The sequence below is a fragment of the Neodiprion lecontei genome, chromosome 7, assembly GCF_021901455.1.
Source record: "Neodiprion lecontei isolate iyNeoLeco1 chromosome 7, iyNeoLeco1.1, whole genome shotgun sequence".
Classification (NCBI taxonomy): domain Eukaryota; kingdom Metazoa; phylum Arthropoda; class Insecta; order Hymenoptera; family Diprionidae; genus Neodiprion; species Neodiprion lecontei.
In genome coordinates, this window is record NC_060266.1 from 1,722,144 (window position 1) to 1,742,446 (window position 20,303).

Here is a 20,303-nt window from a genome sequence, read left to right on the forward strand (position 1 = left end):
CATTGATTTTTCTGAATGCACGTGAATTAAAATTTTGAAACATGGAGGAAAAATTTTGAATTTTCTATAGGTTTTCGTAAAAATCGAGAAGTTTCCGGGACATTGAACGAATAGTTTCGCAAACACAGCCTTTAGAAGTTTTCGAAAACGGAAATTTCAACACAACGAGAAAATTCTTTAACAATTTATGTGCATTTAGAAAAATCAACGAAGCCATTTCACATGACAAAACAGTGATCCCTAAAAATTTGTCTGATAATGTTTCGTTCAAGCAATTTATTGATGACTGTTCGGCATTATTGTTATTCAAGTTTAATTTTCTCATCGTCCGTATCGTTGTTGATTTTTTTCCGATTTCAATCTGATTCGCAAATTATTCAATATCATTGACGAGACTCACTTTTGGTTGAGAATGTATAGCCAGCCAGTAGATTCTTGACGGTCATGCATTTGCATCGAATGTAAATTCGCGCGGAATGGAAAGGTGGAAAACTGTGAGAAAGGTATTATCCGAGTTGTATATTATGTGTCGTCCAATGTGCATAAGGAAGGAATTTAACGAGGAGGGGGGTGAAAGGGTGAAAAGGAAATGAGTAAATCGATGCATCGCAGGAGAGCTTGCAATATTGTTATCCCTGTACATACAAATCGCAGTCACGTATAAAGGCGTCGTCGTTTCAGTTCCAGATGTATATGACAAAGAGCTCCGATTCAATATCTTTTCTCTTCTTCCTTTATCCTTTGTCCCTCCTCTTACGGCTTGTTACTGTCCGCGGTTTTCACCCCTCCGTATCATCTCGATGCTGAAACAGCTAGGGAAAATATATTCTCACCTCACCTACGCAAGTTTTCCCCTTTATACGTGAGTTGTAAATATTTTAAACACAAGCATCTTTCTCTCTTCAGGGAAATTAGACAACAACCGGCCATGTTTTTATTCTTGTCTTCTTTTTAAAAAATTTTTCTGCACACTTTGTGCCAACATCAAAGAAACGGTTGACGTGGTAAAATTGGTGATTACATTTTTCTTTTTTCGAATCTCGTTCAATTATTCTCTACTCTCTTTCTCGCTTTCTTTCTTTTCCTTTTTCCTTTTTTTTTTTCTCTCTGTGCAACGTGGGTAAATATATACATGTATATATGTGTATAATAAGACATGTAACGCACCGGTAAACGGGCACCGGAAAATCCCGATCCTGAATTTATTACGGCTTATCCTAAATGAGATTTTCGGATTCATTTCGCCTCGTCTCATCTCGTTGCTGCCTATTTCTGGCTTCTTTTCCCCTAGCGGTTAAAGCTTTGCCTCGTTTCGTTATGCCTCGTTTTGTTTCGTTCCATTTCTTATTCTTTTTCTCCCTGTCTGGTTATCTTTCCGTTTGTTTTTTTCTTTCTTGGTTTTCGTTTCTATTTCGTTCCGTCGAACGCGTATTACTGGCCGTGTTTTATCACTTTGGATAAATGAGAATCTTCCTACTTATCGTCCGTGTGATGGGAAATTTTTTATCTTGGGTAAAATTCGTCAGGAAAAAAAAAAATTCATGAATACGAATTACACAAGGTATACGTACAATGAAAGTTTAATTTAAAAAGTAAATATTTATTCCTTCGTTATCAATCGTCTTCGATCACAAGTTATTTACGAATTTCTACACGTAATTGGAACCAATTTTTTTATCGTTATTAATAAGTTTCATCGATTTTGACGAACTGAGATCGTCGGGTTTTTGGATCTGGACATGGTTCCAGCTTTTATACAAGATTTCGGGATCGGGTCATGGGTGGAATTCCCTGCTGCCTGGGTAAGACTAGAGATTTGCGAGAGACGGGAGTTGCGATAATTTTGTGGAACCCTTTCCAACCTCTCCGACCGCAACAAACGCCAGATATTCGGCACACCGGGTACGTAACGCTCAGTTGCGAATCAACGCGCCACTCACCGTGTTGACGTAAATGTCGCCAAATCTCGTTGTTGGTAGGCGTGGGTGTGAAATTATTTCGGAACAACAACGAAGAGAGGAAGGATAATGCGACTGGTTCATTGGACAAGTAACGGGTAAGGAGACAAATGATTCAATTCTACGAAGCGAGACGATCGATTCACCCTCCGGTTCACTTTTCTCAGTTTTTCGAATACGGTTTCTTTATTCATATGTTAGACACGCTGTAGTCAACGAAGAAAATTGATAAACCAAAAAAAGGTGGATCAAAATTCGTCGTACGAAACTAGAGAAGTTCGTTAAATTATAAATCAATTTCGTTTATTCGCTTTCCAAGTAGAAAGTAAGTCTGAGATTAAAAATGTAAATTCATGGAAAGCAAGCGGAATACAAAGTTGAACAGTTTTTTTTTTTTACGCCACAGAAGGTTCCCAAAGTTTTTAATTTCGGTGACCAGAGCACCGAGTCCCTCGCTTTTGAAGGTGGACCCCAATTATTTTGCGTATCGTGTAAGCACGAATACGTCCATTGGGCAATGTAGAAAGCGGAAGAGAGCGAAAAGAGGGGAGAAAGAGTTCAGAGGTCAGCTTGTCTCTGCGGTGATGTTGGGGCGATTATCCAACTGGGAATTCCGTCCTTTCCCCGGTATTTCCGCTTCTTCTTTTAGAATTTTTTTTTTTTTTTTATCTTCACCACATCCAAAAATCCCAACGAGGAAAACCCGATCCCCGTTTTATTCTTCTTCACCAATCCGGACGCTGAAAAGGACGAGTGACTCTTGGAAAGTGGAAGGAATGATGCACGAATAAAGCGGCGCTCTTTCTTGCAGCCTGAAAACGCACTCCTCGTTATCCAGCCTCATTTTTCTGTCATTTTTTTTTCCACCCTCACGCATTTCTGCAGCCCTTTACTTTCTCAAAGCTTTTCAAATTTCTCAACGCGAACGACGCTTTGGCAGCTGAATTTCGGAATCGAGTTTCCAAAACGATGTTGGAATTATTTATGGAACAGTAGAAGATTATTATCGTTTCTTTTTGTTACCTTCGTGTCTTTCCATCGACGCGCTATGAGCTTTAATTATGTCTTTAACGTTTGCAATTTTTTTTTTTTGTTTAAAGTTTTTCAAACCTATAGTTCGCGGAAGTATGAGCCGGGTAACATTTATCTTAGAAATGTGTATGTTTACATATAACCTGAGTCTATGTATCTTGTAGACCGCAAACCACGTGGCTATGTGCACACTGTGCAGAGCGAAGGAGGCGGAGAGAGAGAGATAGAGAGAAAGAGAGAAAGAAAGAGAGACTTGCCGCAACTCATTTAAGACTAACTAAGTTAAACTTAACTTTGCGAATATCTGATTTTGCTTAAAACGGACACTACGGCCATCGAATAGTTAAACCATCTACAATATGTTATATCCTTATTCACGATCGTAAACGTGAAAATAGCACAGGGAAACAAGTGGTTGAAATTCGTACTTTTCCACGAAAAAAAGCATTTTCTGCCAATCTACCATGAAAATTCGAATGCCAATTTTTACACAAACTTGATAAAAATAAAAAAGAATTATATCCGCCATTTGGAATTTTTTAATTTCGAGTTCAGATTCGTAATCAGCGACCCCATGAATGCAAAATTACAAGTGAATCGCATGTGAGGAAAAATGTATGCATGAAAGGGTTAATCCTTAACGAAGCTTCGGGCACAGTAGAACCCGAAAATCTTGCCCCTCCCCACTCCGCGCTTCCTGAGACTCGGATGCGCGCGCACGCCAGCGGTTCTCAGTCGAAACAAGCTGTGAACCTAGTTATTTACTTCCGGAGCGAGCGAGGCGCAGCTTGGCCATTATCCTCGCCTAACTTTTGACGTTTCGACGATCGTGGTGGAGAGCAGGGCGTGGTTCAATGTCCCTGAGGGTCTCGCATGACGTTGCGTTACACGAGTTTCCAAATTTATTACGCCGTTTAGCGATTGAGGACCCGCGAGGGGGTTTGGTGGGTCCGTGTTAATAAGTAACAAGCATAATACACCGGAGTCGCGTCGCTTCCCGCTCTGAAAGGATACGCAAATAAACCACGTACAGAGCGAAAGAGAGAGAGAGAGGGAGGGAGTGAGAAAGAGTCACGTAGGTAAGCTAACACGCATCACCTACGCCTACAGCTTTCCCTCAGAGCAAATTATGACGCCACTTTGCAGACCCGCTACACGTCCACATGCACCAGGGTTGATGTTATGATAGGGACTTTGCATACTCAGCCGTACAGAGGCAACTTTTCAACGGCTCGGAATTATCTACGAGATATATTTTTTTCCTTTTTCTTTTTTTCTTTTTTTTTTCTTTTTGTTAGGTAATTGTGCGATTCGTTGGCTACGTACGAAGTTCAAAATTATGGAGAAAAAAATTTAACGTGTAACGAAGAAAAACATCATACCGAAATTTTATCCCAAGTGGAAATAATTATGGAATTCACTTTTCATACGCTTGTAATAAAATCATTTTACCTTCGAATTTTAACGAACGTGTATTATTTTCGAACAACAGCACTGCGTGGCTAAAAGGATTTACTTGTAAAATTGTACATTTCGTGTGCTTAGTTTCGTGGTTTTTGAAATATCGTTGAAGAAAAATAATTGTCGAAGCAAATTGGAAAACATGTAAATTGAAAATTATGGTGCGGTGCGATTTTTGAATTTTAATAATCAACTTTGATACTTCTGCATCGTTTTAACGTCGATACTCTCAGTGTCAATATTTGACAAAATTCTTTTCAAAGAGGAATGTCGGAAACTAATGATTTTTATTTATCTTCTATGATTCTCCGTGGTGAGAGTATATAAATCAGAATAAACAGCCTGCTAAGTGAAAGAGTAATTGATACAATTAAAGAAATTATGATAGACACTAGAGATACGTCAGAATTGTGAAGGTATTTTTATACTGTCGTTATTATTGTTGTTAGTTTCGTCGTCGGTGGATTATTATTACCGTCATTCCTATAATTATTCTTATCGGTGCTTCACCAAGTGAATCTACGAAGCGGATAATTGTAGGTAAATGTAACAGGCGTCTGAAGAAGTTTTCTCTCATTAGTAAGCTCTGCGAGACAATCGAGGTTAAAAAAACAAAAGGGATGTAGAATAAATGTAACAGGAAAAATACAAGAAGCGTATTCTGTTTTACAGAAATATTCCACTATATTTCATATCATTCTCGTTTCGCGAGTTGCGGTAAGCTTTCCATTTCCCGACAATCTGGAAAAATGAAGGGGAAGAGAATAAAAGAAATCGACTTTAACAAAGGTATTGAACAGGCGGGTATCGTTCGTTTTTATTTAACTTTTTTTTTTTCTATTTTTTTTTTTACATCGTTGCTAGTTGTACCGAAAGAACTCCCGTCGATGTTGTAATTCGTTGGGGGTTTTTTTTTTTCCAATACAATTGTTCGTGTAAAACGGAAAGTTGAACCAAGGAATAGGGGAGGGAAAAAGGAATGAAAGAAAAACCGAAAAAACACGAATAAAAAAGAAAACCCACGAACGAAAACCGTAATCATGTTTCACCCCCTTTTTGTTTCAATAACAGGATTTATGCCATGCTTTGTTGAAACGGCAACCATAGGTTTGTCCACGTAACGGAAGAATTGTCAATTTCCAAAATATTAATTTTCCTTCCTCCGTAAGTTTTCCACGTTGAAATAAAATTTACCGTCCGCTCATCGAATTTACTCTTGGATCGCAACGATCACTCGGAAAGTTTAGCATTAATTAATTAATATTGAATGGGATGATATTGGATAGTGTGAAATTGAAACTTGTGTTATAAACATCGAATGAGAAATATTTTGCCCCATTGGATAAATTAACTTTTCGCAGATTGATGATTTTTTTACTTTTTTTGTTTTTTTATTCAAACCACGCCGTTGAACAAAAAGGGAAAATGAAACTGTGCTACCTTGAATGCCTCATACACTCACACATTGATGCGTATAATTGGATTAACGTGGGTTTATAATTTGTGTTTGCCCCCCGGATGAAATGCTTTGTACCTTTGAATTAGTACGTGCACGGGTATACGTATGTATATAAACGGAGCAAAAATACCTTAATTTTGCAAATTGAATAACTGACTCGCGGTGAAACGACGTATTCGAAAAAGCGGCGCGGGGAGAAAGGTAGAGGTGTATTTTTATCAACTCTCTTGTTCCGCGTAACCTCGGACAACTTCACACATACATCACGATAGGCTAATTTTGTTAAATGAAATTCTACAAGCGTAACTAACCGAAGTTTATAATTAAACTGATACAACATTGTTGCGACGTTGCATAGCAATTATATAAAATATTATGAAAAACCTAGACTTCAAATATTGTCATATTTTTACTCTGCCTCTTCTTTTTTTATCATATTTTTGCCCAACAATGCAAAGTATTATCTGGTCTTTGTTCGAACGAATGAGCAAAATATTAATTTTCAGCAAAACGGCGGCGTCTCGAAAAAAAAAAAACCAATTTTCCATAAAAACTTTTCCCCTCAATTTGTTTACAAAATGGAAAATATTTATCGGTGAGAAATAACCTTCGATCAAGGACCGAAAAATATATTCACAAAGCTTGTGTAAAAATTTGTGACTGATCGGTTCAGCCGTTTCCGAAGAAATCTATGCTCACCGACTTTGAAAACACAGTTTTGAGACAAACGCGTTCAAAGTTTCAAAAGCTCCTGGGTGTCTTTGTAAATGTGCGCTTAACTTGGAGAATATCTGTCGTGATCGACGTGAAATTTTCCGTGCATACATATAATCGAATATATGTACACGACGATAATGAAATAAAAAAAAATAAAAAAAATCGTTTTTTGAAAAATCATCAATTCGTATAACTCCTCGAATTATCCTCTTCTTTTTTTTTTTTTCTCTCCCCCTTCGCGAACTCGCGTATCGAAATCCAGCTCACGACCAACGGCGGCACCCGCGGGGCATAAAGTGAGGGGAGGGGGGGGGGGGAGGGGGATGATGGCTTGTTCGTGTTGTTCAAACATTTGTAGTTGAACCCGACTGACTCGAGGGTGGCCTCGCCTCGCCTCGCAGCCCCCTCATCACCGACACCAGCGACGAGTTCTGGATAAGACCTTTACCGAGCCTTTAATTAATGCCCCTGAAGATACGTGTAAATAGATAAGGGAACGAGATCTGGCACGCGAAAGCCGCGAGTCAGTGGGTTGGTATAATATGCAAATGTCCTCCACTCTCTCCACTCTTCGCCCCTCCCCCTCCTTCAGCAAACCGAGATTGTCAAACAACCGTTTCGAGACTCGGAAAACACAAACGTTCACTGTCGCAAAGTTTGATCTTAAAATCGCTCAATTACAACGAATTTTCATGTTAAAGTGCAAAGTTCACGCAAGTTGATTAAGGTGGTCGTCTAGTGTGAGGAGTATTTTTTTTTTTTTTTTTTCTTATCAAAGTTCGTTTGAACATCGATAAGTATAACATCGATAAATGAAACTCGCTTCGAACTTGATCAATGATTTATGAAAACGTGAGAGAATTAAAAAAAAAAAAAAAATTGTTATGTTCATCGTTCGTGCTTTTCGCAACCGAATCGCGTACGTGCCGTTTGCTTCGATTTGGGAAGCGGAAACGGATTAAGTGAAACTTTTCTACCAATACAGTCGCCCGCAATTTAGCCACTCTGCTTCCCACGCGCTCATCTCACCCTCATAATCCGCCCAGACGTTTCACGTCGGATCGAAGAAACCGTGTAAACTGATTTCCGACAGGTGTCGAAAACTCCGGGTATTATTTACTTTTCTTTTCTCGTTATTTAAAAACGATACTTCGACGCCAGTGGCAAAATTACTTTGCGAATCGAGAGAGACGGGGTGAGTGAGAGAGAGAAGCGTTTATTCGTCCTAGGACAAGTCCAGTCGAACCGGGATATGAACAGTGCGTAGACGAAACGGTAAACGATGAATAACTTATAAGCTAGATAGTAAGAAAGCACAAAATTAAAGTTGGCATTGCATACTAAGAAAGTAGGAGAAGAAAGAACAAATTTATAGACAAACGAGTCGATGGATAAAGATAAAGAATAATAGAACGTTGAAATGCAAAGTTGATAGAAATACGTATAAAATGTATAAATAGAGAAAGAAGGAAAATGAGGAAGAAATAAATTAATGGATAAAAATTTTAAACTAATAAAATAATGAAGGTAAAAAAAAAAATTCCGAACTAAATTACATGTTATATTTATAACACCGCGGGATGAATCAGCCAATTGCCCCGTGATAACGCAATTTTGGACGCTCTTCGGGCAGGACAATCCGTCTCGTTTAGCTAAGCATTTTTAACAGGCGCTATGCATCGGTCTAATTGCTTCGAAGGGTGGAAGAATAGTAGCCGGTGTATAAAAAAAAAAAAAACGTAACGCATGAAATAAATATCGCAGATTTAATGGTAAATGGTGTGGACATTTCGTCGCAAATGTTGAATTCCCCTTTTCTTGCCACCAACTTTGCGAAACTCTGATTTTCGGAACCCTGTTACGGAGAAACGCAAATTGGAGCTGGTGTTTTCTCGTCACGATAGGAAAACGTTGTTAAACAAAAAATTTAATTATTATTTGGGAAAATTACATTTTACAGTCCTCGTTATGAGAATACATTTCCAGTTGGATTGGTTAAAAAATATTATGTTGTTGTGGGTGAAACTGCCAAATCCCCTCTTGACACGACTTACTCGGGAGGGTGGCTTCTACCACCTTAAAGTGTTTAATGGCAAATAAAAAAAAATATGTGTCGCTTAGTTTTTAGTCCACTATAACGTATTTACCAAAAAAATGACATCGGAGATATCGACCTGGGATACCTTCCTTGTAAGAAAGGGTAACACCGACGCGATGATGTCTTTATTCGCCGTGAGGCAGCTCACCTGTCCTATATGGTGATTATCTTCAGCACTATGGCGGAACCCATCACGATTTTAAAGTCGTCGTTAAGACTTACGACATCTCGCGGCGTGCTCAGTTTGTTTCCCGATAGGATGGAATACCATTCCTTGAGGTAACTCAAGGCCAGGCTGATTTTACCTAGAAAATAACAAAAGAATAATAATAATCGTTGAAAATTGGTTGAATCGAACGGCCGTTCTATCTGGATGATTATCCACGCACCTCTGCTATCCGGGTGAGTTGGTTCCGACTTCTTCTCGATCCGGGCTGGACCAATCGAGGCTGAAGGACCTCCATCAACGTCTGCAGCACAGCGTGATGATAGAAAGTTTTGATAGAAGATATGACTTGTTAACGTGTACGTACATCGCGATAATGGAATTTGAAAGAAAAAGGCTTTTTGAAAAATCCCGACCTAGTATAACCCCTTTAACTACTCACCTCCGATCACTATTACGTCACAATTATGGTCCGTGGAATCGGCTAATCTAATTTGGTCACTTGGGCTGGAAATCACATCTGAGTTTCGCGTTGAGACGTTCAGCATGGACAAAAAGGTAGCGAGTGTTGTTACATTACAAACATTTGGCAGAGTTGGCCCCGCAAAGCTGGCACTGCTGGCGGATATCATTTTGGATTGGGGCTGAGGGCGATTATGTTACAAGACGTTTGCGATAGTTGAAAATGCATGGACCGAAACTTCGGGGATCGGTAACTCGAATAATCTCCACTGTCTTTCAGCGTTCCTTATTTATACGATGGAGTGATACGTGTGACGGGGCGACACGTGTAGAACAAGTCATGCGCATAGTCGTAATTCAATATTTGACATTAAAATGTGTTTGGATATTGAACCGTTTTAGATTATTTAGCGGTAATTATGTGTAAGAATAAAACTTACTTACAAATATGATGGATTCCGTGTTAAATTTATCAACGTCTGATCCTTGCCGTCCATATTTTTTATATCATTTTCCTCAGTCTGAAACGCTCTCTGATCTGAAAAAACGTCCTTTTTCAAACCTTTATTATTTATCCAAGCTTCTAGGTAAATTCCATTTTGTAAATTGTGAAAACGAACGTCTCCCAAATTCTGTGTCAGATTTAATGATAGTATTTACCAATTTTCAGAGTCAAGCTGATAATTTAATTTTTCAATTTTATTTAAGAAATTTTCAACAACTTTATTTTTTAAACGTACTACAACGAGCTTGTGGATTTTATGCTTGTTTCAATGTGTTGAAAAAAAAAAAACAGTCGCGACCTTTTTAGACAGAGTTCACAAAATAAGAATACTTGAAAAGTGTATTGGAAAAGTCAGAGGTTGATCGAATTGGTACGGAATGCCTCATACACAGCTGAAATGATCCAGACAAATTGTCAATATGAGAAAAGGTGTGTTTGAACAAGTGCAATAAAACTTGCGGTAGCGGTTATGGGCGTCGAAAAAAATTATTGAGTTTCTGTTGGAATCCCAATAATTCTTCTCTATGATATTTGTGACCATGAAATCGCAGTAGCATAGGTACCCAGTTTTTATTGTCGTCTATTCGCTTCTTTATCCTAAATTCATTGAAGTAATATGATTTTTTCATGTATTCCTTAGAAGTTCAGAAATAAGATTACCTGCTCCGGCGTTTATAACACTTGCCGCGTCGGCTTAATAATGATTGTTGAACCTGAATAAACAAAGATTTTTATTGATTCCGTGACAGGTTTGATGTTGCGAGTCGGTATACCAGAGGACAGGAAACGTCACTGTCGTTTCCCAACAATTATAATTTTATTTGATAACGTTAAATATTAGCTAACGAACTGTATTGTATGCTATCAAGCGAAAATATCCATAATTGTGTAAATCCTGTCGAGTGTAAATACGCGATAATTATTTTTGCATTATTCGTGCAACGATTGTGTGGACGGATTTTAAAAAGTTTCATAGATATCAGATTACCATCATCTGCTAAGACTACTATGCACCATAGCGCAGTTAAGGTTGAAAGTACAACTGGGTGTGGCATGGTCGAAAGACCCAAATTTGTATGTCACGTGGGATGTTTGTTTGATGTTCTGGCATTCGTGAGAGTGTGACACATGTATGTTACAAAGAAGGGACTAAAGAGTCTCACCGTGGATTCAAACGGGGTACGTGCCTAACGCGAAAAAGATGATATGTTCAAGGTTTCGGTAAAGTTTCGGGAATAAATGCCTTCGTTGGACGTTAATGACCGCGTCACGATTACCTTGAATCGTTACATCGTGTTGCGACTAAGTGCGCAACAATTTTTTTCATCCATTCACAACAAATTGAAATATAACCACGATCAGCCGGTAATTATTCCAATCATGCGTAAATTTGGTGGGAATTCATACTTTTCATAGTTGTCTGCAAACGCGACTCTGTAAACTCGATTTATTTATTACATCGCGAGGATAGTCAATATGTTTGTGTGCGTTAGTGTGTTCGACCGGGCTGGCCGGCTCAATCGTTGAATGTCATTAATTGCATCCAATATGCTTGCAAATTTCGAGAATGATTGTGTATTTGGTTTCATACAACGTTTATAAATGAAACATTCAATGCAAGAGGTCCAATACACAGAGTAGTTATGGTGGTAGAATTGAACAACGCGAAATGTACGAATTGAATTCAACTATTTTCTTTCATTGTCGAGAGATCCGTCTGTCCAGCATTGCTTGATAAAGTCCGCGCCTCGTTCTCCGATCATCATGGTCGGTGATCCGGTATTTGCGGAAGTTACCTGCGGAGAATAATTGGGGCAGGTTCATGTCCAAGTCGCGATTCGTCTAAATGCCCAGCGATTCGTACCTATTTGAAAATAAAACCAACCTGCGGCATTATCGATGCGTCCACTACGCGGAGTCCCTTCACTCCGTGAACTCTCAAACGGGGATCCACGACAGCCAAGGAATCGGAAGCTGGTCCCATTTTGCAAGAACCGGCCTGATGCAGTTCGACAATGGTATCCTGGCGTACGGCGCAGGCCCAGTATTCGGTGCTTGCAAAAGTATAATTAGAGCAGGCTTCAATGTTCGTATCGAACAAGGTAAAGTTATGGGCTCTCAAAGCCTTAGTTCGAGTCAGCGCCAAAGTCATCTCTATGCCCTCTATCAGACCTTGAACATCACTGGGCTCGCTCAGATAGTTGGCCGAGATGAAAGGCTGATCGAAAGGGTCTTTTGAGGCGAGGCATACTCTACCTGCGGAAATAAGGCGTTATGAATCAATCCTTACTACACGTGGGTCAGAACCGCACTGACTCATTTTCGCTGTTATACCTCTGCTCTTGGGGTGCATGTGTCCTACGTACATGCGTATAGTACGTTTGTCCGTGCTACGAAGAGCGCCCGGTTCGCCTGGAGCACAATTTGCTTGGTAACCAATAGGTGACAGCTGGGTGTCCGGATAATCGGGGGTCGTCAAGCTCGTCGGTAACGAACTACTGATTTGAGCCAATCCAGTACTGGACAGGGGGCCGGTCTGGAAGGCTAGATATTCGGACGCGGCAGCCCAGTTATTTTCGTAGGTATCGGATTCGTTGATGGTGAAGCTTAGAATGTAAGCTACTTGGTCGTGAAGATTTTTTCCAACACCGGGCAAATCCTTGACTACTTTGATTCCCATGGATTCCAGGTGTTCCTTGGGTCCTATCCCGGAGAGAAGTAGAAGATGGGGTGACTTCACTATTCCTCCGGAGAGAACGATCTCGCGGGTCGCTCCAACGGTATTGAATTTACCATTCTGAGAAAGATCCCTGTGTTTTTTTTTAATGCGATCGATGAATTCGAAGTGAGAAGTTTATCAGTTTACCGATATAGTAAAATACTTTGACCAACACTCAACGAATCTTTCATTATTGGCAGTAATATCGAGAATGACACTGTAAGTGATAAGAATTCATTACCTTGTGATATTCAACGCCAACCGCTAAATTATTTTCTATTATAATTCTGGTTACGTAAGAGTTTAGGGAAATGTGAAGATTCTTGCGATTCCTGGCTGGCCAGAGAAACGACCTTGCGCTGCTGCGTCTTACACCGTCCTTCTGTGTGGTTTGGATGTTCGTGAAACCGGTTATCTTCTCGCCGTTGAGATCGTCGCTTATACCAAATCCAGCTTCCTCGGCGGCTGCGAGTATTGCAAATGAAAAGGAATCGTTGTACGGAAATCTTTGAACACGGAGCGGTCCTCCTGTTCCATGATATTTGCGACCAACTCTGTCAATTTCGCCGTTGTCTTCGGACTTTTTAAAAAACGGCAGCACGTCCTCATAGGACCACCCCTCGTTGCCCATCGCGGCCCAGTTGTTGTAGTCAGTTGGATTGCCCCTCAAGTAGACCATGTCATTGTGCGCCGTATTTCCGCCGAGAGTTCGAGACGAGTGCCATGTGCAGAAACCGTTCGTAGACAAACATGCGTTGCTCTCGTTCGTTTGAAAATTCCAGTCGTTTTCCGCTCCTGTGTAAAATACATTTGACAAGTTTATTACGATTATTTATTGGTCATCATAATTCCTTAATTATTCCAATCGCTCACCGATTAAACTCCAAGCGAATGCCGGCACTTGACCAGCCCCCGACTCGTCGTCTCCAGCTTCGAGTAGCAAAACCTTCCAATCTGGAACCTCGCTTAGTCTCGCAGCCGTCACAGCGCCCCCCGCACCCCCTGTTGAAAATGCGATTATTCTCAATTGTCGGATCTTTTGCACTTTCAGTTATATCGGAACCAGGTAATCACTGTATCATTATAAGAGATTTATACAGCTTGCAACGTAATTACTCACCGCCAATCACGATGAAGTCGTAGTCGCTATCTGTTTGTTCAATGGGGTTGATCCGCTCGCATCTTCCTGATATCACCTCCTTGGCACGAATGCAAGTATCGAGGATAGACATGAAAGTAAAGAATGCAGATGCGTTGCACATGCTTTCCATACTTGGTCCCGGTAAAACCGTGTCACACATGCCCGGTTGGACGGAGCCACATCTCATCATTCCAATGTAATCGAAACAATTTTCGTTTGGACAGTCAATCACTCTGAGCTGGTCACAATATTCAATCAATTAGACTTTGCTTAATGATAATACCTTACTTTCTATTTCGTGTTAAAGAGACCACTGACAAAGAGTTTGAATTTGCTGGTTCTTCTGAATCGGCGGATTATAGCTTGGACGTTATATCTGCGTACTGTTTACGTTTTGGCATCTGTAATCAAAATATTTCTTTTCACATACATGGAAAAAGTATAAAATTTGAAAAACAGGTTTCGATATTACACGGACGCATCCACCACTGTCGATCACCACAGGTAATAATAATATTCCGTACACAACACGACGGTAATAATTTGTATTAGTTCAATTTCTTTCGTGAAAAACATAAGAGAGAACGGTTTATTTTAGACATGTGCAATATCGTGAGAAATAACAACCCGGTGGAAGGGTGAATTTGATATCAGACAAAGGCTATCCAAGCGAGACATATTACAATTTGTTTTTCAACAAACCCGAGAAGTACTCCATGTTATGCAGATGATCTAACCAATGAAATCAACCGCCAACCGCGATGAAGTCGTGCTCGGTATCTGGTTCTTCGATTGGCTTTATTTGCTCGCATTTTCCGCATATCTTCTCGTCCACCTGTATGAACTGGTCGAGAATAAACATGAAAAGTACGCTTTCAGGGCCTGAGATCGGCATTATTCTTTGCAGTTTCGAAAAGGATTTTAGTTTTTCGATTCGAAATCGTTCATTTCGTAACTTCAGTAATGTCTCGCGATAAAGTTACGGCCCGTTATTGCAATCATGATGCCAGTAGCTCGCTTAGGATAGTAATTTTATTCAAGTTTGGTAGACGATAGCGATCCACACTGCAGGTGATAAATATGAGATTTTATTTTGTCACGTCCAATGAACTGGCCAATGAATCAAATCAACGGTAGCAGAAAACAGAATTGGATTACTTTGTTGGACTGAGGTAGAAAATAATTCAGGGTCGGAAAAATATAAATTCAGGATCAAACAAATGTTGAATCTGTACGGTTCTTATCTCGTTACAAAACGCGAAACGTTAGAAAAAGATAACGAGGTCACGATTCGGCTCGCTGTTAATAATAATAATATATATTATATCTTGATTGCAATTATTGAATTCACGCATCTGACTCTATTTTTTATTTTGCGTGACTTCATTCGTTGTAACTTTGCTGAATGAATGAAAGCCTGTCAAAAAACGCATACAAATTTGCTGTTCTTTCTCACTTCGCATGTTTACAACTTAGCTTGTGTTTTTGAACTCAATTTTCTCGTTTCGGCATTTGTTCGTGAGACATTTTTATTTATCCGCGTCAATGAAAACATCATTGTCTGGCTTGAGGTCTCGATATAACACAGTCGCGTCACAGCTGACAATGAGTACTTAACGATTCCTCGATGCAAGTTTATTCAACTTTTTCGGCCTTTTCATACACGATGAGGAAATTTCATACGTAACACAATATTAATCATTCACATTGTCTTTTAAAATACATTTTTGCAAGTTTCCCGGTATATTAAATATAAAAATATGGATCTGGGTTAACTGTATTAATTCTTTCAATTGAATGACAACAGTTTTCAATATCAGTCAATACGCCTGTGGATAATGACAAAGCTTTCAATTCGGTTGGAATCTCTTCGCGTGTAATCAAATCGATTCAAAGCAGTCTTGCGTATTATCCTGTTAGTCAGTTAAAGTTTTACTTGAAGCAGCCGAACAAAATAATTACAATGACAACGTGGAACGCAGTTTATTGATTTGGTTATTGTACTGTGAATATTGACAAATCCGATTGAAATGCTCATTGAGTGATACGTAACATGTCACAGAATCTTATCAAGGCATCAACGGCCCCAATAATTTTTTATGAAGTCGGCGGCTCGTTCCGCAATCATTATTGTTGGCGCTCCCGTATTCGCCGAGGTTACCTGTGAAAGATATTTTTTCGTGAATCGATAACTGGCGACTCACGTGAACTAAAAATAAAGTCCCACCTTAGGCATTATGGAAGCATCTGCAACTCTGAGTCCTTTTACACCGTGAACGCGTAGTTGGTGATCAACAACAGCCATGGAATCGGAGGCTGGTCCCATTTTGCAAGAGCCGACGTCGTGCCACTCGGGCAAAGTGTCCTGCTGCACAGCACAGGCCCAATATTCGTCGCTTCGGAAAGTGTAGTTGGAGCAAGCTTCCAGCGGTGGATTACTCAAGGTGAAGTTATGGGCTTTTAAGGCAGATGTGTTGGCCAGTGCAAGGGTCAATTGAATGGCTTCAACTAGTCCGGTGACGTCGCGAGAGTCATCAAGGTAATTAGACCAGATCACAGGATACACAAAAGGGTCTTTTGAAGCTAGGCTGATTCTTCCTAAAAGACAAACCGTTGTATTTTCCTCTCAATCCACAACTGTTTACCCACCTCTGCTCTTCGGACGCATGAACCCAACCCCAACGCCCACTGAGCGTTTTCCTGAGCTCTTTAGAGCACCCTTTTCACCCGGCGCGCAGCTGGCTACGTAGGCCTCGAAGAAGAGCTGAATGTCCGGATAGTCTGAGGTAGTCAAGCTGCTCGGCAGTGCCATAACTACCTGGGATAATCCGATCGATGAGAGTGGCCCCGACTGGGAGGCGAGGTACTCAGATGCAGCGACCCAGTCGTTGTCGAAGATGTCGGGCTCATTAATGGTGAAGTTGACCGCGTGAGAAACTTGATCGTGGAGATTTTCACCGACCCCAGGAAGGTCGTGGAGTACTTCGATACCGAAGGAATCCAGATGAGCCTTTGGTCCAATCCCGGAGAGCATCAGAAGATGAGGTGACCTTATTGAGCCTGCGCAGACGATCACCTCTTTGGACACATTCACGCTATTTGACGTTCCGTTCTGTGGAGGATTAATCGATATACTAGCTTTGCGTTGAGTGATTTCATGATAAAATGTAGAAATGGCGGTGAATACCTTGTCATACTCGACGCCGACCGCTTGGCCATCCTCGATTACGATCTTGGTCACGAGAGAGTTCAGGGACACGTGAAGATTCGAACGATTTCTCGCTGGCCATAGAAAAGCTCTGGAGCTACTGCGCCTTACTCCGTGTTTGTTCGTCGCTTGAATTATTGAGACGCCTTTGACCACGTCACCGTTCAGATCGTCGCTGTAACCGTAACCGGCTTCGATACCGGCAGCGATTATGGACTGTGAGAAAGAAGGAATATAGGGAAATCTTTCGACGGATAGTGGCCCACCCGTCGAGTGATACTCGCTTCCAACTCGCTCGATTTCACCGTTGTCTTCCGACTTGAGGAAAAACGGCATCACCTCCTCCCATGACCACCCTTCGTTGCCCATCGAGGCCCATTCGTCATAGTCCTGCTTGTACCCTCGCAGGTATATCATTCCATTGTGCGCTGTGTTTCCCCCGAGACACTTCGCCGAGTACCAAATACACGAACCGTTCGTTGACAAGCAGGCGTGACTTTCATTCGTCGTATAATAGTTCCAGCCGATCTCTGATCCTGTGAAAAACAACAGCTCGTCGTTCAAGGTGTCGTTTGGAAATAGGTGTCCATCTTATTTACCAACCTAGTAAGGGTTCATCGAAACTTGGGATCTGCATGGCTGCCGACTCGTCTTCACCGGCTTCAAGGAGTAAAACCGTCCAGTTGGAAATCTCACTCAGTCTTGCAGCTACCACAGCACCGGCACCGCCGCCTATTGAAAATCAATATCGATTTTCGTCCTGTTCTCTTGAACAAGATTTGAATTTCTAACGTTCCTTACCTCCGACGATAACGTAATCGTAAACAGTTTCCGTATTGTCGACCGGTGTCATACGCTCGCATTTTCCGGAAATCAGTTCACTCGCTTGAATGTAAGTTTCCAGGATGGTCATAAAAAGGATAAACGCCGAGCCACTGCAAAGGTCTTGAAGGTATGGCCCTGAGAGACTCGAATTGCAGGTGCTCAGCTCGCTGTATTCGGATGTCATCGCTGCTCAGGGAACGGTGATTTGCCGAATTACGGAAATCCGTGACGCCAACTGAAATTATGAGTAACTTTGTAACGATACAACAAAAAAGCGAAAGCATTACCTTGGCCGGTGACTCGGGCTCACAAACACTGAATTTAATTTAAATTAAACTTATTGGTAGCACAGAAAAGAGAAGGTAAAAGAAAAGTAATCGGTAAAGAAATGGAAGAAGCTAAACGACAGAGGATTTTGGAGAAGAACGGTAGCGATAGAATAAACGATAGCGATAACAACGATAGTGGTAAGGAAGAAGAAGAGATAAATTAACCGAAGGAAAAGTTTAGATTAATGAGAGTAAGGAAGGAATGTGATGTCTCTTGGCGGGTTGAGCGTAGAATAGACGAAGCTCGCCGTTTGGCTCGGCGATCTTGCCGCTGTCGTCAGGTGACTCTTCTTCCAGTCGATTGGTCGTTTGTTCCCCACCATAATTAGATCATCCCTCTTGTGACGAATATCTGTTGCGAGTACGCCACGTATTTTTTAATGTTAGCGGTAGATGACGCGTAATGTTCTACCCCTGACTTCTTCTTTGATTTCACCAGCTCGTAGGGGCTTTCAGTCGCTGAAGACGGTAATCATCGGTAGCTGTTGGTCCCTAGGTGGTCGGGATAGTCGTCGTCCTGGCATCTTGTTTACTCGAGTCGAAGCGCGTAATTACAGAATTTATAAAGAAAAAATTGGTGACTGGTAGTTATTGCCTATTTTGGGTCGAGCTCGCTTGGAGTATCCCGTCAAGGACGCGTTTTTCGGGAGTTTCCTTCAGCTTTGTGCCTTTGTGACGGGCGGTTCTAAAACATCACGTTACAACACATACGTGATGCACCTGAATATTTTAAGTCTACTGGGCTGAAAAGACCCCGCACGCTGCTACGCTTGACTGCGAGTCTCGTGAATTGATTTAGGGAAAAACTGGAAAGTTGATGGCCAATCTGCTGTTCTTTCTAGCTTGGCATATTCATATGGCTTGAGTTTTTTAGACTTGAGGTTCTCGTTTCAGCATCTGTTCGTATAACATTTATCACGTCAATGTAAATATCATTTTTACAACACCTGCTCTGGAAGTTGACTTTTCGAGCGCTGTACGTGTGGGATAAGTAGCAAATACGACAGTCGTGATTACGACATTCGCTGTAAGGTTTATGAGACATTCGTATGAAGACGCGTGTGGTAGATATCGCTACGAGCCGACGGCGTCGCCTGACCACACTCGTCTTCGTACGAATGCCTCATAAATCTTACGCTCATGTCGCAACAACACGACTGTCCGATTATTTGCTACTTATCCCACATGTAGCATAAATAACTATTTCTAGCTTGACCTCCAGATATAACACAGTCGCATCGCAGCTGGGTATTCAGTAACAACACTTTTTAATACCGGTCCATACGGCTCTGAATAACGAAAGAACTTTCAATTCACTTGAAATCCCTTCGCGTTTAATTGAAGCGATTTCAAGTAGTCTTATGCACTATCCTGCTGGCCAATTGAACTGTTACTTGAAGGCAGAGGAACAAAATAATTACAATCACAACGTGAAACGCAGTTTATTGTTTCGGTCATTTTATTATGAATATTGAATTTCGTTATCACTTTTTTACTCCGCTTGATTTGTTTCAAACTTGTATCTTACGAAGTATTCAATATCGTCGACGAGACTCTCTTTTGGTTGAGAATGTATAGCCGGTATATCCTTAATTGATGCGCTTCCAAGTACGTGAAACGAGGAAATGTCCACCAACAAGTTCGATTCCAAAGCACCGTGAGCTGCCATTGATAAGTCATGGTTGACTGATGATCGGACTGGTTTATGCAAATATTTGAAGTTCAGTCATGTCACCGTTGCCACTGCGTATTTCTTATTCTCGCCGTATCGCGTCGAGTGGAATTTGCCAATACCCATTCCTAACTTAAGCTGCAGGCATTTCCGATACGCGTTTTAGGCACAGTTGACACTTGACAAATTGTCCGTCGACGTAGTTTTTACACACAGAATTGAGGCATTCGAACGGCCTTCTCATTATCGTCAACTCCGCAATACAAACGACAATCTTCAAGTCTGCGGAACTTGATATTCCCATCTATTCGACATGGATAAAATTCATTATCCACAATTCGTGAATGCCTACGGTATTGAGAGAGTTACGAAAACTAGCGGCACGTTGTACATGCTTATGGCTGTGGTTATGCACACTTGGGTCAGCGACCAATCGCATAATATACAACGAACTTGTTTACAGCTGCTAATTTTCCACCCATGCGGAATTGCCGAGCTTATGGTCACCGTGTAATCGAGAGATAACACAACGGCCAACTATGTGTCGTAAT

The 20,303-nt window shown here is 41.0% G+C and overlaps 4 protein-coding genes across 16 annotated transcripts in view; 1 reads left to right on the forward strand and 3 right to left on the reverse strand.

The window, feature by feature from the left end:
* Positions 1-9,713, reverse strand: part of LOC107220174 — a 52,086-nt gene extending 42,373 nt beyond the window's left edge. The window contains exons 1-4 of one of the 5 annotated variants that reach the window (XM_046744863.1): positions 9,334-9,713; positions 9,115-9,195; positions 8,874-9,030; positions 2,316-2,698 (exon numbers count right to left, since the gene is read on the reverse strand). In XM_046744863.1, coding sequence (XP_046600819.1) covers positions 8,879-9,030; positions 9,115-9,195; positions 9,334-9,523 — 423 coding nt within the window. In that variant the 5' untranslated portion in view covers positions 9,524-9,713 and the 3' untranslated portion in view covers positions 2,316-2,698; positions 8,874-8,878. Of the gene's footprint in view, positions 1-2,315; positions 2,699-5,172; positions 5,193-8,563; positions 9,031-9,114; positions 9,196-9,333 lie in introns of those variants that run through there. The other 4 variants (XM_046744865.1, XM_046744862.1, XM_046744864.1 and 1 more) reach the window with 4 other exon arrangements.
* LOC107220172 (nephrin) overlaps positions 1-20,303 on the forward strand; it is a 155,457-nt gene that overhangs the window by 39,536 nt on the left and 95,618 nt on the right. The window lies entirely within an intron of this gene.
* Positions 10,188-14,535, reverse strand: LOC107220173 (glucose dehydrogenase [FAD, quinone]). The gene is made up of 7 exons (XM_015658644.2): positions 14,421-14,535; positions 13,698-14,119; positions 13,451-13,579; positions 12,819-13,372; positions 12,193-12,655; positions 11,744-12,114; positions 10,188-11,654 (listed from the first exon to the last, which is right to left on the reverse strand). The coding sequence occupies exons 2-7, from the start codon at positions 13,906-13,908 to the stop codon at positions 11,547-11,549; spliced, it is 1,836 nt and encodes a 611-aa protein (XP_015514130.1). The 5' UTR covers positions 13,909-14,119; positions 14,421-14,535; the 3' UTR covers positions 10,188-11,546.
* Positions 15,687-18,311, reverse strand: LOC107220179 (glucose dehydrogenase [FAD, quinone]). 2 transcript variants are annotated; one of them, XM_046744859.1, is made up of 7 exons: positions 18,039-18,311; positions 17,728-17,937; positions 17,530-17,658; positions 16,906-17,462; positions 16,368-16,830; positions 15,946-16,316; positions 15,687-15,879 (listed from the first exon to the last, which is right to left on the reverse strand). In XM_046744859.1, the coding sequence occupies exons 2-7, from the start codon at positions 17,933-17,935 to the stop codon at positions 15,796-15,798; spliced, it is 1,812 nt and encodes a 603-aa protein (XP_046600815.1). In that variant the 5' UTR covers positions 17,936-17,937; positions 18,039-18,311; the 3' UTR covers positions 15,687-15,795. The 2 variants fall into 2 exon arrangements, with proteins under 2 accessions (XP_046600815.1, XP_015514141.1); XM_015658655.2 differs by having other exon boundaries at positions 17,728-17,986.

What these genes read in the sequence shown, in the direction of transcription:
- LOC107220173 (XM_015658644.2), bottom strand. Translation starts at nt 13,908, where the DNA reads ATGATGAGATGTGGCTCCGTCCAACCGGGCATGTGTGACACGGTTTTA. An exon ending in TTGGCGTTGAATATCACAAG is followed by an intron (nt 12,656 to 12,818) that starts GTAATGAATTCT and finishes GATCTTTCTCAG; the next exon opens with AATGGTAAATTCAATACCGT. An exon ending in CATGCACCCCAAGAGCAGAG is followed by an intron (nt 12,115 to 12,192) that starts GTATAACAGCGA and finishes TTATTTCCGCAG; the next exon opens with GTAGAGTATGCCTCGCCTCA.
- LOC107220179 (XM_046744859.1), bottom strand. Translation starts at nt 17,935, where the DNA reads ATGACATCCGAATACAGCGAGCTGAGCACCTGCAATTCGAGTCTCTCA. An exon ending in CGATTACGTTATCGTCGGAG is followed by an intron (nt 17,659 to 17,727) that starts GTAAGGAACGTT and finishes GATTTTCAATAG; the next exon opens with GCGGCGGTGCCGGTGCTGTG. An exon ending in CATGCGTCCGAAGAGCAGAG is followed by an intron (nt 16,317 to 16,367) that starts GTGGGTAAACAG and finishes TTTGTCTTTTAG; the next exon opens with GAAGAATCAGCCTAGCTTCA.